Below are 15,895 nucleotides of genomic sequence, written 5' to 3' on the forward strand. Positions count from 1 at the left end.
ATAAACGCGCAAGCGTTGCGGTCGAGCGCCCTCTACGGAAATATGAACAGAAAATTCGACTTCAAAATTATTTTTATTCGTCAATACACCGCTGTAAATATAAATAATTCGGCACGGTGGTAAAGAAATCAAATCAGAAGATTACCTTAATACTAAATTGCTTACAAAGCCATATTCCTGCCTTCTATTGAAATTTCGACAGCTCGCCGGCTTTGTTTCGCTCGTTTGCCGTCGATGAAATTCTTGTAATGGCGCTCGAATCGATTCATGGCTTTCTTCGATGACTGAAATTTACAAAATATATCAATATTTCGCCCTCTATGATGAAAACAAACTTACTCTACTAATGTCCACCTCAGATTGCCACTTTGGTCTAACCAGATAGTCTTTATTTGAAGGCATTGGAACGCGTGCCCGTGCAACCCATCCTTTATCACCTGGTCGTAGAGGTTTTCCATCTTCATTAAGTGCTTTCGAAATGTCTTTATCGCGTCTACTGGAAGAACCCTCATCGCTTTCACGGCGTCTTTTCGGCATTTGTTCAATATCCCGCTGGAGACGCTCTTCTCTAGACATAGCTATTACAAAAAACACAAAATTTTATTTCTTTTCACTCATTAATCAAAGAAAAAACAAAAATACCTTTAAAATCAGCAGATAAATTAAAAATAGGCCTCGCCCATTCACTGATAAGTTTCCCAGCGCGTTCTCTATTCTCTTTCGTCTCCTTTGGATGTTTATACAAGTACATAACAGCCTTACCAATACCAGATTGTTTCAACGATTGCTGATCAATCCTCGGGAAATCCGACAACAGTTTCAAAATGGCATCGCGAATCTGTAACGAAGGCATAGATCTATCCGGCATCGGCGCCAACCAATCAGTCAGAACACTCAGAGCATTGTGTTCGATAAACGCCAACTGCAAATCATGTTTCTTCATCTGCGACATCGCTTTTTGCAGCATGCCAATCTTCTTCGTGGCAGGTTGTGACGCCTGGTTCAGTCTGCGGTCATCCTCGGCCGCATTCCTCATATCAGTCAACAATTGCGCGATAATATCATCATTATCGTTGATGATATCAATATCACGCCGCTTTCTTCGCTTCGTTTGTTCTTCACGTTTGCGTTGCAGCATAGCATCAAAATCAGATATGCCATGATTTCTATTATAAAAAATAATTCAATCAACTGTCAATCTACTATCACTTCTTACGTGATAAGTCGCAAAAATAATACTCACTGGTTTTCGCGATCCGGATCAATTTCATCATCGGAATCGTCCGAGATATTCGGCAGGACAGAAGTTTCGGCAGCAGGTGGCGCGCCATTCGATGGTCCCGCTTCATTGCTATCATGTTCGTGCTTAGATGGTCATCTACCTTCCGAACCGGAAGACGCGCGTCTTTTCCTGCTAGCACCAGATCGAGATCCTATCAAAACATGAGTTATCCATATTATCATTATCATTTTCACAATATATTCGTCTTACCCGAACGTGATCGAGACCTCGATCGAGATTTCGACCTTGATCGTGACCTTGAACGACTTCTTGATCTCGACCGTGATCGTGAACCAGACCTCGATCTAGAAGATCGACTACTGCGAGACCTAGACCTGGATCTCGACTTTGACCTTGATCCCGACCGAGATCGTCTGGATCCACTCCTGGATCTCGATCGACTGCGGGAGCCGGATCTCGATCGATGGCCAGAACCCGAGCGGGATCGGGATCTTGATCGTGAGCCAGAACGTGACCTTGATCTTGATCGTCGAGAACCCGAACGTGATCTGGACCTAGAACCCGATCTAGACCTGGATCTGATCCTAGATCGACTCCGCGAGCGGCTATTCCGCTTAGAACTGGGTGAAATTGAACCCTTTCTGGACCCAGAACCAGATCTTGATCTAGATCTAGATTTCCGCTGGGATGCGGATCCTGATCGCGAGCGGCTACGATTTTTAGAGCGTGATCTTGATCTGGAACCGTGTTTGGAGTCTCTGGCTGGTGAACCAGATCGGGAACGCGAACCCGAATGTGATCTTGAGCGTGACCTTGAACGAGATCTGCTCTTTCTGGAGTCGGAGTTGGAGCGAGATCTCGACCGTGACTTCGAATGGACGCTCCTGGAAGGCGAGCGAGATCGTGAGGGGGATTTTGATGTATTGAGTGCACCCTCATTGTCTTCAGAGGCTGGTTTCAGTGAAGTCTGGTCCTCACAGTCTTTTGCGCAATGATAATACTGGCTATCGTTGATGAGCCAATATCACGCCGTTTTCGCTTCGTTTGTTCTTCACGTTTGCGTTGAAGCATAGCATCAAAATCAGATATGCCATGATTTCTATTATAAAAATAATTCAATCATCTGTCACTCTTACCAATACTCTTACGTGATAAGTCGAAAAATACCACTGGTTTCGCGATCCGGATCAATTTCATCATCGGAATCGTCCGAGATATTCGGCAGGACAGAAGTTTTCGGGCAGCAGGTGGCGCGCCATCTGATTCCCGCTTCATTGCTATCATGTTCGTGCTTAGATGGTGATCTACCTTCCGAACCGGAAGACGCGCGTCTTTTCCTGCTAGCACCAGATCGAGATCCTATCAAAACATGAGTTATCCATATTATCATTATCATTTTCACAATATATTCGTTTTACCCGAACGTGATCGAGACCTCGACCGAGATTTCGACCTTGATCGTGACCTTGAACGACTTCTTGATCTCGACCGTGATCGCGAACCAGATCTCGATCTAGAAGATCGACTACTACGAGATCTGGACCTGGACCTAGACTTTGACCTTGATCCCGACCGTGATCGCCTGGATCCACTCCTGGATCTTGATCGACTGCGGGAGCCGGATCTCGATCGATGGCCAGAACCCGAGCGGGATCGAGATCTTGATCGTGAGCCAGAACGTGATCTTGATCTTGATCGTCGAGAACCCGAACGTGATCTGGACCTGGAACCCGACCTAGACCTGGATCTAATCCTAGATCGACTCCGCGAGCGGCTATTCCGCTTAGAATTTGGAGAAATTGAACCCTTTCTGGACCCGGAACCAGATCTTGATCTAGATCTAGATTTCCGCTGGGATGCGGATCCTGATCGCGAGCGACTGCGATTCTTAGAACGTGATCTTGACCTGGAACCATGTTTGGAGTCTCTGGCTGGTGAACCAGATCGGGAGCGAGAACCGGAATGTGATCTTGAGCGTGACCTTGAACGAGATCTGCTCTTTCTGGAGTCGGAGTTGGAGCGCGATCTCGACCGTGACTTCGAATGGACGCTCCTGGAAGGCGAGCGCGATCGTGAGGGGGATTTTGATGTATTGAGTGCACCCTCATTGTCTTCAGAGGCTGGTTTCAGTGAAGTCTGGTCCTCACAGTCTTTCAGTGATGATCCGGAATTGGATTTGATGTAGTCTGGTGATACAATGCCATTTCTCTGCGGCGACGTCGATTGGGGGTTTGTGTTCTCTTCAGCGTGCGGAGACGCTGCTAGTGTGAATATTATACATCAATAATGATCTCTGTGATTTTTCTAACCTTATATGTATTATATAAAATTATACCTGCGACGTCTTCCATTGTGAAGAGTTGGCGCTTTATCGCTAAAGTACACGTGTGCTGAGGTGGTTTGTGTTTGATTCTATCACATAATTGAAGAAATGCGGGAGAAATTCGTTAATTCCACTAGAAATATGCCAAATACGATGCGCAGTCGGTGTTTGTAAATCGGTATGAATACAACCAACATGTGAACTGTCAAATGTCAAATTAGACCAAGCGGAATATGGTGTTCTTATACGAAATTAAACAATGAAATTTAACTCAACCGATGAGACAACTTTGATATTTTCATGTGGAAAACAATTTGTATTCGTTAATTAATACTAAACTAAAACATTTTCGCACTTAACATTAACGCTCATTTAAAAATATGAATAAAAAATAACTTGAGAAACTTTTTTGATACGCTTGTCCCACAAATCAACCGTGTAATGTTGGTTGCATATAGAAAAATGGCAAATAAAATTCAAATTTTTAGTTCTTCAATTTACAGTTGATACATTGTTTCAGTAAGCATATTAGTCTCCTTTACTTTATGTAGAAACTCCCAAGACTCTTCAAAGTTCTTATTGAATGCTTCCACCACTTGTCTATTGCTTGACAAGACCAAAAATTCATAATTCTCACTGAATGCTGATTGAGTCCAGTTCATAGATCCACACAATGAAAAACCGGAATCTCTTGAACAATTAGGATGATTAAAATCCTTAATAGCATACTTATTATGCATCATTGAATCAGTATGCAAAAACTTTTGATCATACATTATTTTTACACCTAGAAAACATCCCAAATTATAATAAAGTTAAGTCAAAACAATAAAAACTCACCTTTTTTGACAAGCAGTCTCATCTTCTGCTTTACATCATTATATCTAGCATCTAGTATTAATCTAATCTTGACATTCCTCTCTGCTGCTTGTACAAGTGCATCAATAATGTTTTGGCAATTTAAAATCATCACAGACACATCCAATTTGTATTTTGCAGTGTCAATAAAGTACAGAACAGGTTCAAGAAACTTATCATAACTGCTGAGATTCAGTGGTAATCTTTCCGGGTACTCAGGCCATCCAAACATGCCGGAATCTTTCGAATATGTAACCACACAATTGTGTTTATTGTGTGTTTTCTTCTTTTCAATGATTTGCTGCTTATATTTGAGATAATTCTGTATTAATTTCGCCCAGAGATAGATTGGAATGGCAGTTGCCGCCAAGTAGGCGAGTTTTTGTTTTAGGCTGGTCATTTTAAACTTACAACAATAATTAAACTTAAACTTTGCAGGTATTTACAATTCTAACCTCTAAAAACTGTTTGTTCGGTGCCCGCACATTGTCAATGCTGATAATGATTGAATATGAGACGCAATTTGAATAAAAATAAGATTCTTAAGGAAAGGAAGGATTAAAATGTTATTTTATGACTTAAAATTAATATCTATAAACGGCTTTCGTCATTTTATCATACCGCGCAGCCAAATCATCAATCTTATTCGATTTCTTTTCTAATTTCTCCAATTTTTGTTTAACCGCTGTCAAATCTTCTTTGTATTCTGCTTTTTGAACAATATTTTGCTTTAAAAGTGAGAAATCCTTTTGGAAATATGTTAACTTATCATCAAACTCTCGAAAACTATTTTTTATTGCTCCTGGATTGTTTTCCTCCAAAATCTGAAAATTAAATTAAGTAAAAACTTTTAATTTACTTTAAATTAGTTTTTACATTTTCAATTTTGTGAATGCGTGAATCCAGCTCCTCAAATTGCATTTCCTTCGCCTCGAAACCAATTTGATCGTCTAAATTAAACAAGAAAACAAGATTTCAGAGGTCAGCACATCCCATTAATCATTTTGATGCGCTAATTATAGAGACGCGTTGATTTGCTTGTACGAACCGTCTAGTTTACAAGAGTGGCCATCCTCCTGCAGGTTGTAATTCTCCCTGCACTCGCAGCGATAACTGCCCGGCTGGTTGACACAGATCTGATCGCAGGGCTTCTCCTCCTTGCACTCGTCGCGGTCCACTTCGCACGTGCGTCCCGTAAATCCACGCTGACATGTGCAAAATTCCGGTTTTGTGCACGTACCGCCGTTATGGCATTCATCGGAACACACAGCTATCAAAATAGTTTACAATTTATTTATTATAGGCAACCAACAATGCATTTATTGTATATACTGTATGTATTGTATTACTGGTTGTCTATACTTACGAGTATGACAGCCGTAACTTCTATTTGTGGCTTGTTTCCAACCGGGACAGCAATAATGAAAGACTTGTTTGTTGATCTTGGTGGTGACGACGTCCCGATAACCGGTCTCGTATACCACCCTGGGTGAGCAAGCTTTGTTAATTAGCGATAATTGGCTGGCGCGTGTTAAAACTACCTTATCGCGCTGCATAATTGATTGTCCTCGCAGCGCTGCGTGTACTTCTTGTACGTGGGTTTGCAGAAAGACTGGCGCGTTTTTACTGGTTGTGTTACATTCTTATGGTTGGAGCAAACATGGCGACTGTAAAATAAAAAAAAAATACTATGAAATTTCTTTCTTGGTGTGGTGTATTGGGAGAAAAGAGACTTGTAGTTTAACAGTTACTAGAAATTTGTTAAAAATGCAACAGATTCTGCTCTGAATTTGTTTTATTTTGTAAATACAGAAATACTTAAGTGTGGTGTTGATTGGGTTGCCTATTTATGCAAAAAATGCTAAACAAAATCAACGATTTGTCGCGTTTTTGGCTTCTATTTAATTTGTCAAATATAAAATAACAACTTTAGAGATTTCTATTAGCAAAACCAGAAAGTTTCATTTGTAAAAATGAAAATCTTCGCTTTTAAACGTGAATTTTTAATAAGTTTGTAATTTACATGAATTTTTGGAGCGTTCTTTATGTCGCCGATATAAACGTAATACCATGCTGTGCGCGGCCGATATTTATGCGCATGGATATCAGCAGGAGCTTTTGCCGAAATCACCCCATCAAATAAATCTCAACCACCAACAATGCGCTTCAAAATAAATAAGTCTGGAAAGATAACCGGATTATGAGGTTCAAATAATTTTTCTCCCACAAGCGCAGCGATAATAGTACGTAATTAATTAGATATACTTAATAGAATAATCAATTTCAATGTGAAGTTCATTCCACAGCGTAATTATTTATCGCTTATTGCCGCGCATAAATTAATAGCGACCGCACTTGCATTCGACTTCATGATCCATCATTAATTCAACTCTCATTCATCAATTTATCACGTCTTTCTGGAGCGCGGTTTGACTTTGATTTTTCGCCGTTTAATCTGCTAAGCGGCTAAGCTGGAGCGGCGTGCGACGATGCCTGGAAGTTATTAAGATATCTCTCAAACCGTGCGCCGAGCGGAATGCGAAATTATTCATATCCAATTCCCCGCAGGATGTACAACGCGGTGTGGATATATTGACAACGCAATTATCATTTTGAGCATTCAATATTAATGTGGATTTTGGCGTTGTTACCATTTTCGACGTCATTTATCATCGAATCTTTTCGGCGTGCGGACGGCGAACGAGATCGATGTTTTGCATAAAATGAATCACAGTTTTCTAATCAAATTTGTTATGCAAATTTCGTAATCAATTTTTCATTTTTTTAATAAAAATATCGGTATACCGGTAATACCGGTATTTATAAAATAATTCAATAAATAAATTAGGAATATTTCGTATTTTGTAAGTATAAAGTAAATAAAACATTCAAAGATAATTGACACTGCAGATTAATCTATAAATTGGTAGAGTCAATCTTACTTATGTTAATTGCCACAGTGTCGAAGCGCTATTTATTTGCATATTTTCGGATTTGATGAATGCTCCAGTATAATAGAAAACATTATTTCTGAACTGCCCTGCTGAACCTTTTTGTTGGTCTTTAAAAGTTTAAAGTGACTACAATGTAGATTTGGGAAGTTTTCTAAGCAATTACGACATTTGTTGTTAACCTCATCTGTTTATCGATATTGCGCTGAGATATATCGCATACCGGTATATATCACAAGCACATATATTGATAAATACTGCATTTGGTGAAAGAAAAAGATTTGACATTTTAGCGTTTCTTTGAAGCAATTTTTCAGAATTTTGCAGTTTTTAATCAAAATCCAAAATTTGTGTTTTTGTTACAAAAAATTTACAGGAAATGAATTTAAAAACGACTGATAAGTTATAATCAAAAATGCGTTTGGCTCGTACTAAGCGCCGCTGAGTCATGCATAAATTGCTGTTTCCGGGTCCTCAAAGTGTGGCATCGCAATAATAAAAGAATAAACGCGATGGCTGATCCGAGCAAGAATGCTGCTCCGAAATTAACGCCGAAAAGTCAGTGAGGGAACGTTAGACTTTCATATTTCGATATGTAATGGTAAAAGATCCTCTAAACACAATTCAGGTTTATAAAAGTGCTGGAAATGTAGACTGACACGTTTTGACGAGTCCTTTGAACTTGAACTTTTTTCATCCAAATTACAGGTATATTTAATTATTTTAACAAGTTTTGCCTAAAGAATAAAATTAATACCTACGTTTCTTTATAGTTATGCAACCAACTTTACTTTATTTGCATTTAAAGCAGTTTAGTTTGATGGATATAAGCATAATGCGTTTTTTTTTTTGTAGTTAGACAAATCCAATTTCCCATCATTTACACCCCAAACAATGCATTTACTCTATTCCATTGGTTTTTATTTGGTACTTAAAGTTTATTATATACGCTTGTAAGTTATGTCTACTTAAAGGGTAAATTTATTAATACAACACGCCCAGACACGACATAAGCAAAAAATATCAAAACACATTGTTCTAAACGTACAGCAGATTAACTTGAGAGTTTAAAACCACTAAATTTGTAAATTCCTGATGGTGTTATGTTAACGTCCGAGTATTCTCGGCATCGACAAGAACGCGAATAAGTTCGAAAGCGAGTACAAAGCACTACAAGAACTGTTGACAGTTAAAGTAAAGTTAAACCAAGACGGCGGGTTTTGTGGCTTTTCTCAGCTTGGCGAACGCAACAAATACAGAGATATCAATTTGTATCGGCGCAGTGCGAGCGGTAAAGCAGTTGAAACTGTTGAAAGTCGACGTGAGGGATTAGCTGCAGACATGGCTGGATTTAATTCAATTGCTGTTTGGTTGCGTTTTGATTTCTTTCAGAAGTCCATTGTGCTGACAACGCGGCCGTGATAAAGGGATTATTATGCCGTCCAGTAAACGGATTTGTATTGATACAAACGACTGGCGTGGGATTGAAAATTCGTGGCTTGGCAATATTCCTGTTGCAAACAAAACAATGCGAAATGCGAATGTAATTTGTTTGTGTGTTTGTGATGCATTCACGCAAAAACCACTCAATGAATTTTGATAAGTTTTGGTTTGTAGATATTTTGGACCTAGGAGAATAAATATAGGTACACAAATACGTCGCAAAATATAACCTACAGGCAGTGAAAAATAGCTCTGGTAAGTTTGCGCTAACGTAAACATAAATGCCGCTGACGCATTCAAAAAATTCGATGAAAAAATTAGCTATTCATGTGGTTTTTCAAAGAAGTTTTCTTAAATGTTGTCCTTCAAGTACGCACGTAATTTATTCTTTTGCGGCTGCGACGCCATTAAAGCGATAAAAGCCAATTAACGAATGCAAATTGTACGCCTGCAGTGGCCGTGCGGGCGCGTTGTGTACAACGATTTTATTGCACTCGTAAACGGGTTTATAATGTCTGCGAAATTAATATAATGGCGCAGAGAAGGCTACTTAAAAGGGGTTCAATTTTAAAGGCGACGGCGGTATCAAGGGCATAAATTATGTTTTGTGTGGTATTTAATTGAAGATGCCAAAGAAGAGTAAATTTACAATCGCAGCCATTTTATCTCGTTACATCGAGAAACCAAAATAATAATAAAATAACACTAAATATTGCGATTTTACGCAGATAGGCAACTTTTTAATCTCTAAGCTGGTTATAAACTCAATTACTCTAGTAAAAATGCCGGTAAATATTTCCTGTAGTTGTATTCCACTTGTGTTATGTTTAAATGATTTTCAGTAACGCACAAGCGCACCCCAACAAATTAGCTGAAAATCATGCTAAGTTATAGAAATTTGCATTTGCAATTTGTAGGGATGTTGGGATCATAATTACAACAATATTTCAAATGTTACCATCGATGTCATGTCTTTAAAAAATATTCTAGCTCATAATTGCTAGAAATAAAAATATTTTTCGTCGTTACAAAATAAATAACGAAATTAATTAAACTCAAAACAAGGCTATTCTAAGTATATGGTTGCCTACATTAAAAACTCTTTCTAATCTAATAATAATTCCTAGTTTTGAGAATAACTTTTAATGTTTCATGTTGCAAAATGCAAACTTTGCCCATTTCGCAGCAATCTGTTGCAAATCTGTTGATATAATGACAAACTCGCCACGATTTGCTCTGCTTGCGTTTATCTCATTCTTATCCCGCATGCTCTCCAGTGTTGTTTCCACTCACACTCGAGATGTGCACAATTGCACGCGAAAAATAAAGCGATTTAGTGCCGTTTGCGCGGTCTGCGCCTTCGGGTGCTTTAGATACGCATTTATATTCGTTGCGCGCGTGTTCTGCTTGCATTGTCTGCTCGTTATTGCCTCAACTCTAGGTACCTACAACCACCACAAGAAACGAAAAAAACAAAAATGTACGCAAATGCAGACGGAAACTCAACCAGTCGACATAAATCTCAAAAAATAAAACAAAAACCAAAAAATATTAATAAATTATTACCCTGGATGATGTTTACTATACGGATTGTAAACAATACCGGTAGCAGCATCCACGACAGTATTTCGATCAATATCAACATCAACCGCTGTTGTTTCTGCTGCTGGTGGAGGTGGCACGTTAATGATCACTTCCTCCGCATGCGGATTGTGCTCATGATGATGCAGATGATGGTGTCTTGATTGCGCGTCGCGAATCAAACCACCCGCAAGAATCAACGCGACTAACAGCGGCCGAAGCATTGTGCTCACTGACTAACCGACGACTAAACCAGCGAGAGTCCTAACGCAGGACTCTCCTGAAAGATTCAAGATGCAAGATTCGAGATTCGAGATGCAAGATGCAAGATTCAAGTCACACTACTTCAACCACAGTGAAACATTCCACACCACAACAACAACATACTTGTCATTGATAAGTTATTGATAAGACAAAGACGCCTAGAATATTGTACACAACAAAGTAATTTAATAATGTTGTTAAATCATGTTAATTAGAGTAAATGATTGAATTTTCCGCACGTGTGGCTTGCATTTAACATAAAAATCACGGCGTTTGTAAATGGGGCTATTGCAAAACTAGTTTTAGGTTGTTTGAGTTTGTTGTTGACTTTTGTTTAAGTTAAGATAGAGTCTTGTAAGAGGTTGTAAGGTTGCTGAGTACACAAAGGTGTATGAATGTTGAATGCGTTTCGCATGTCGGGGTCGACTTCTGACTTTGTGACTTGTTCTATTAACGTTTATGCACTGTGATTGCAAAATAGACAAAGTAGGATATATTTAGGACTTAGTACATACTAAAAATATTATTATATTGTGAGTTTTTCGTGGAAAAATGAGTGAAAACAACTTTAAACTTAAAAATTTATGTAACCGATTTTGAAAAAATTGTGATTGAGTTTTACTATAGGCAACCCATAATACACGCAACTAGAATAAATTTTTACTAAATTTAGTTATTTAATAAGCAATTCACTGCTGTAAAACTATTGATTATATTTTAATGTTATTTTAATAACATTATTTTCAATAAACAAACATAAAAAGTATTAAAAATATAAAAAATATTTTGTGTATGCTAAGTTGCATATATTGAAAGCTGTAATTCAAATAATCGATACTTTTTTCTTTCGTTTACGTTTTGTACTTTTGCACACAATAAAATTTAATCCGTGGCAAATTACTAATTGTAATTACACTCCACTTACAAGCAGCTTGTTTAATATATGGCCGAAACAAGCCCGCTTGACATTTTACAGCAATCAGGCGTAATAATTGACAGCGCGCATTCTTGGCCGCTTCATTTTCGTCATCTTCGGCTCGTTTTTCATGCTCCGGTTGCGGCTTGCGACTTGTCACGGTCAAGATGTCGCCCGTCGCGGCCGATTTCGCTCTCGTTCGTTATTAACTCCCCAACTTCGAGCGACATCAAGGGAGCCACCGACACGAGACTCACTTTTACTTCGATTATTATAATTTTCCAACGCATTGCACAACCGCACAAACCACACATGCGGCTTGTTAAGTAGTAATAACTACTGAGGGCTTTTGTTTCATAAATTTTACGAATTACAAACAATCAAAATACGATTATTGGTATTAATAATGTTTACGTATATACGAGTATGTCGAAAATCAAACTTTGGGCGATAAATTATCAGTTTTATTAGTTATCTTAAGGTAAATCTCGGAAATCTAGCGTCTAAATCCTTCCGTCCTCAACGGTTCGTCGGGTTTGTCGAGTCGACGGAAAAGGCGGAGCTTTAACCCTCCCGGAACGAAATAGAAACTACTAAAACGGAAATTAAATCGACCCACAGCTAAATTTATTACTTTAGTGATACTTATTTAATAGTATTGATGTTTGGTTAGGTTATCAGTGGAATTAACTTTAAATTTTTGTGTATTTTAAAGTTATTTTTACAGTTTAGAGGTAACATTACATCAAAGAACTAAAAATAACAAAATATTGATACTTTACGCGAATTGACAGCAGTTTAATCATTTGTAAGCTGATTATAAACTCAATTACTCTAGTAAAAATGCCGGTAAATATTTCCTGAAGTCTAAATATGAATTCCGCGTCGCTCAGTTGTATTCACTTGTGTTATGTTTAAATGATTTTCTAATAACGCAACGTGCACCCCAACAAATTAGCTGAAAAATCGTGCTTAAGTTATAGAAATATGCATTGCAATTTGTAGGGATGTTGGGATCATAATTACAACAATATTTCAAATGTTACCATCGATGTCATGTCATTGAAAAAATATTCTTGCTCATAATTGCTAGAAATGAAAATATTTTTCGTCGTTACATAGAGAAACTTTAACGCTATAACGAGAAAATTAATATAAACCAACAAAATTGTAAAAAAATAAAATTTACGCATTTTATCATCAAAAAAGTGTAGTTATTGAAATATAATCACGCAAAATGTTGTTTCAATTAAAGAATTGTGTGTTTTTGTACTAAAATGTTGAAATTTTTGGAACATTTCATATTTATTACGCAATTCCAAAAATATTTAAGAATTTTATCACTTTCTACACAACTTTTCACAATTTTTTGAACTAAATTGTAAAATGTTGGGTTTCTCCAACAAATTTTAGGCTAAAAACACCATAATTATTGCAAAAAAGCACTTTTACAAGTAAATACTAATTACATAAATTATTTCATAAATTTTTAATGCAATTTGACTAAAAAATCAACTATTTTGATTGTTTTAATAAGCTCCACAACACTTATATAATAGTATTGATGTTAGGTTATGTTGTTGGTGAATTACCCTCACATTTTTCAATATTTATATGCGTATTACGAATTGCAACTTTATGTTTACTCGAAAGACGTTTGATGTAGTTGATGATGATGTTGGATGTCACTTTGTGAAGGACGTGCAGGTCTGAGACGTTGCATCGTTATGCAACTTTCTTGCCGGCTGTTGGTAGCTGGCAATTTCGCTCAGCGCAACATAACGTATGATGTATGAAGCACGATGATATGTTTATGCTCGCAAGCCAAATTGATGCGAATTTATAATGCGGATTAAAGTGCAAACATGCTTTTAGTCAATAGCGCGCGAATTTGCGCAAACTCATACGCGACACATCCTCACCTGCCGTCCAAAAAATGATAAATTGTATTATACATCACTACAATCATCATTAAAAAGTTTATTTAATGAAATTCCCAGTTAAACATCATCGAAACTACAAGTTTTGCGGGCGTGCGCGCGCGCGGAAATTTTAATATGGCCCGAAAATGTTTTATTGACTTTGGAAATTTCGCTCGTTGAATGTTTGCGCAAAATGCAATTTTATTGAAAACTGAAAAGTCTTGCACTCGCGCTGTAAAGTACGCGCACGCATTTGTCGGCGCAGGGGCGCACGTTAGCTCACGCTCCGACGGGCAATGAAAACTTTTCCAATTAACTTTTAGTTGCCCACCCACTCACCGCCGCCATTGCCGCCACCGCTCTGCACAAGTGTATAGAATAGAAAACGCATTTCCTAACAAAAAAACCTTCCTGGGTTTAGGGAAAGAATGAAACCTCAACAATAACATGCTTTCAATTGGACATATTGAAGGTCGTTTTCGCTTCGTGTGCGTGGACAAAAGAAAACCGTTGGAAATTTACCTCCACAGGCCCGAAATTCTTAATTTTTGGCATCGGTAAAGCTGTGAGGTGTAGAAAAAATATCCGGAGGCGCGCGAGCGGCACGCGTCTGGCGTTTCGTGAAGGTATTTTTTTTGTTTGGCGCGTTCCGAGTCGCGGAGTAAGTGTAAGGGCTTTTCGAGAGGTCTACCAGCTGTCGTCGGGGCTTTGGTGCGCCGCCAGCGTAAACAGACAGACAGGTAACCTTAAGAAGTAAATATACGAAGGTTACAACAAGTTTTAATGCAATTTACATGCTACTAAAGTGTGTTTTGTATAAAAGAAGTTGATTTGTATGAGTGGTAACACTCGGTGTATTAGTATGGGCAGGTAAATTTGGTTTGGTTGGAATCGAGAAGAATCAAAAATAAAAATAAAACTGGATGGGCAGATGTGCGACAGACGGTCGATCGGTGTGCGTCTAATGCCCAAAAGTACAAAATACGTAATTTTACAGCTGTTGAATCACTAAATTTACCAAAATTTACATTTTGTCGATGCTGGAAATGTATGTTAAATTATTTTAATTGTAAAATGTAAACAAATGATGAATTTGGTAATAATTAACCAATATTAATTATAAATTTTGTGTCGTAATCAAACAACATTTTTTTAAACAAAGTTTTCACTTTAAAATCGTATAACTCCAAAACTATTAGAGATAATGTTAAAATCCTTGAATATTTGAGATTATATGTTAATTTTATTTAATATGTCGAAATTTTATCAATATTTAGCAAGTGGTACACGAATAATTGCAAAATTTAGAATTAAATGATGAATACATTGAAACAACAAACTTTTCAAACTAATTTTTCATTTTATGGACGAATAACTCAGCAACTATTAGATATAATTTAATTATTCTTTCATATTTAGAAAAAGATATTAATTATCTTTATTATACCAAAATTTTATCAATTTCTACCAAGTGGTACACGAATTATTGTAAAATTAAAACTACAAATGAATTTTTTGGTAAATCTTGGTAAATTTTGAAATTAATTTTTGATTTTAAAGCCGCACAACTCAAAAACTATTAGATATAATTTCAAAATTATTAAATATTTAAGAAAGGGCACTAAATACCTTTATTATGTCAAATTTTTATCAATTTCTACCAAGTGGTACATGAATAATAATAAAATGAATAATAAAAACGAATAATTTGACTTCCATTCAAAAATCTTAATTTGTACTCTTTTTTTTCCTAATTATTCGTAATCCACTAGGTAGAAATGGATAAAAAAAATGAAATTACATATCAAAACAAAACAAACAGTAAACAAAGTAAATATATATATCAAATATTTTTATACTTTGCACGTGCCAATAATATTTATCCTAAAAAATATATATTTTATGATTTTTACCACTTTTGATTGTGAAAAAATGTTGATCCGTGTCGTCAGGCATACAGAAAACGACACAAAATGAACAAAACATGTAGCGGCGGCGGCAATACCGTTTATTTAGTAATAATGCGCGCATAAAATATGGAATGTGCGCGCCTCCACATTTATTTACCGCTTGGCGGCGGCACACACACGCACACACTCAATAAATATTCACGCGCCTCTCTGTTTTATAGCAGTAATTTAAAATGCGTTTGCATTTTCATGCGCTGTGCGTGGTGGCACGTTTGTCATTCAATCGTGAATCGACGATCGAGGGTTGTTTCATTCCGACAATCATTCGTGTGTGCTCTTGTGCCCGTCGCGCTGTCACGCGTGACATGTTACACTTTTTTTTGTGTTTTCAACAGTGCAACCTGCAACTGTTATTAGCTCTCGCTCTGAATACGCTTCCGGTGGGCATTTTGAAATAAATATTTATACTGATAATATTAAAAAA

At 37.2% G+C, this 15,895-nt stretch overlaps 3 protein-coding genes across 3 annotated transcripts; all 3 read right to left on the reverse strand.

The window, feature by feature from the left end:
* Positions 1-63: 63 nt before the first annotated feature.
* On the reverse strand, positions 64-3,782 carry LOC135794773 (IWS1-like protein). Its single transcript, XM_065306164.1, has 9 exons — positions 3,579-3,782; positions 2,662-3,504; positions 2,392-2,602; positions 1,493-2,247; positions 1,420-1,433; positions 1,244-1,365; positions 643-1,166; positions 340-578; positions 64-284 (listed from the first exon to the last, which is right to left on the reverse strand). The coding sequence occupies exons 1-9, from the start codon at positions 3,592-3,594 to the stop codon at positions 162-164; spliced, it is 2,847 nt and encodes a 948-aa protein (XP_065162236.1). The 5' UTR covers positions 3,595-3,782; the 3' UTR covers positions 64-161.
* Positions 3,783-4,038: 256 nt separating this feature from the next.
* On the reverse strand, positions 4,039-4,824 carry LOC135794358 (mitochondrial cardiolipin hydrolase-like). The gene is made up of 2 exons (XM_065305590.1): positions 4,407-4,824; positions 4,039-4,353 (listed from the first exon to the last, which is right to left on the reverse strand). The coding sequence occupies exons 1-2, from the start codon at positions 4,822-4,824 to the stop codon at positions 4,064-4,066; spliced, it is 708 nt and encodes a 235-aa protein (XP_065161662.1). The 3' UTR covers positions 4,039-4,063.
* A 148-nt stretch (positions 4,825-4,972) lies between these two features.
* Positions 4,973-10,666, reverse strand: LOC135793521 (epidermal growth factor-like protein slowdown). The gene is made up of 6 exons (XM_065304521.1): positions 10,385-10,666; positions 5,966-6,091; positions 5,791-5,909; positions 5,473-5,694; positions 5,301-5,374; positions 4,973-5,248 (listed from the first exon to the last, which is right to left on the reverse strand). Exons 1-6 carry the CDS (start codon positions 10,621-10,623, stop codon positions 5,009-5,011), a joined length of 1,020 nt encoding a protein of 339 aa, XP_065160593.1. The 5' UTR covers positions 10,624-10,666; the 3' UTR covers positions 4,973-5,008.
* Positions 10,667-15,895: the final 5,229 nt, after the last annotated feature.

The sequence above is a fragment of the Atheta coriaria genome, unplaced genomic scaffold (genome assembly GCF_025399875.1).
Source record: "Atheta coriaria isolate IRGN ID8LTWV9N9 unplaced genomic scaffold, Caltech_Dcor_3.1 hic_scaffold_6_pilon, whole genome shotgun sequence".
NCBI classification, from domain to species: domain Eukaryota; kingdom Metazoa; phylum Arthropoda; class Insecta; order Coleoptera; family Staphylinidae; genus Dalotia; species Dalotia coriaria.

Excerpts from the sequence above, each read along its gene's own strand:
- LOC135794773 (XM_065306164.1), bottom strand. Across the intron at positions 2,248-2,391 it reads GGTATTTTTCGACTTATCAC|CCAGTATTATCATTGCGCAA; the intron begins GTAAGAGTATTG and ends CATCAACGATAG. Across the intron at positions 1,167-1,243 it reads GATCCGGATCGCGAAAACCA|AAATCATGGCATATCTGATT; the intron begins GTGAGTATTATT and ends TTTTTATAATAG.
- LOC135794358 (XM_065305590.1), bottom strand. The coding sequence starts at position 4,824 with ATGACCAGCCTAAAACAAAAACTCGCCTACTTGGCGGCAACTGCCATT. Across the intron at positions 4,354-4,406 it reads GAGACTGCTTGTCAAAAAAG|GTGTAAAAATAATGTATGAT; the intron begins GTGAGTTTTTAT and ends GATGTTTTCTAG.
- LOC135793521 (XM_065304521.1), bottom strand. The coding sequence starts at position 10,623 with ATGCTTCGGCCGCTGTTAGTCGCGTTGATTCTTGCGGGTGGTTTGATT. Across the intron at positions 6,092-10,384 it reads TATAGTAAACATCATCCAGG|TCGCCATGTTTGCTCCAACC; the intron begins GTAATAATTTAT and ends TTTATTTTACAG. Across the intron at positions 5,910-5,965 it reads CAATTATGCAGCGCGATAAG|GGTGGTATACGAGACCGGTT; the intron begins GTAGTTTTAACA and ends TTGCTCACCCAG.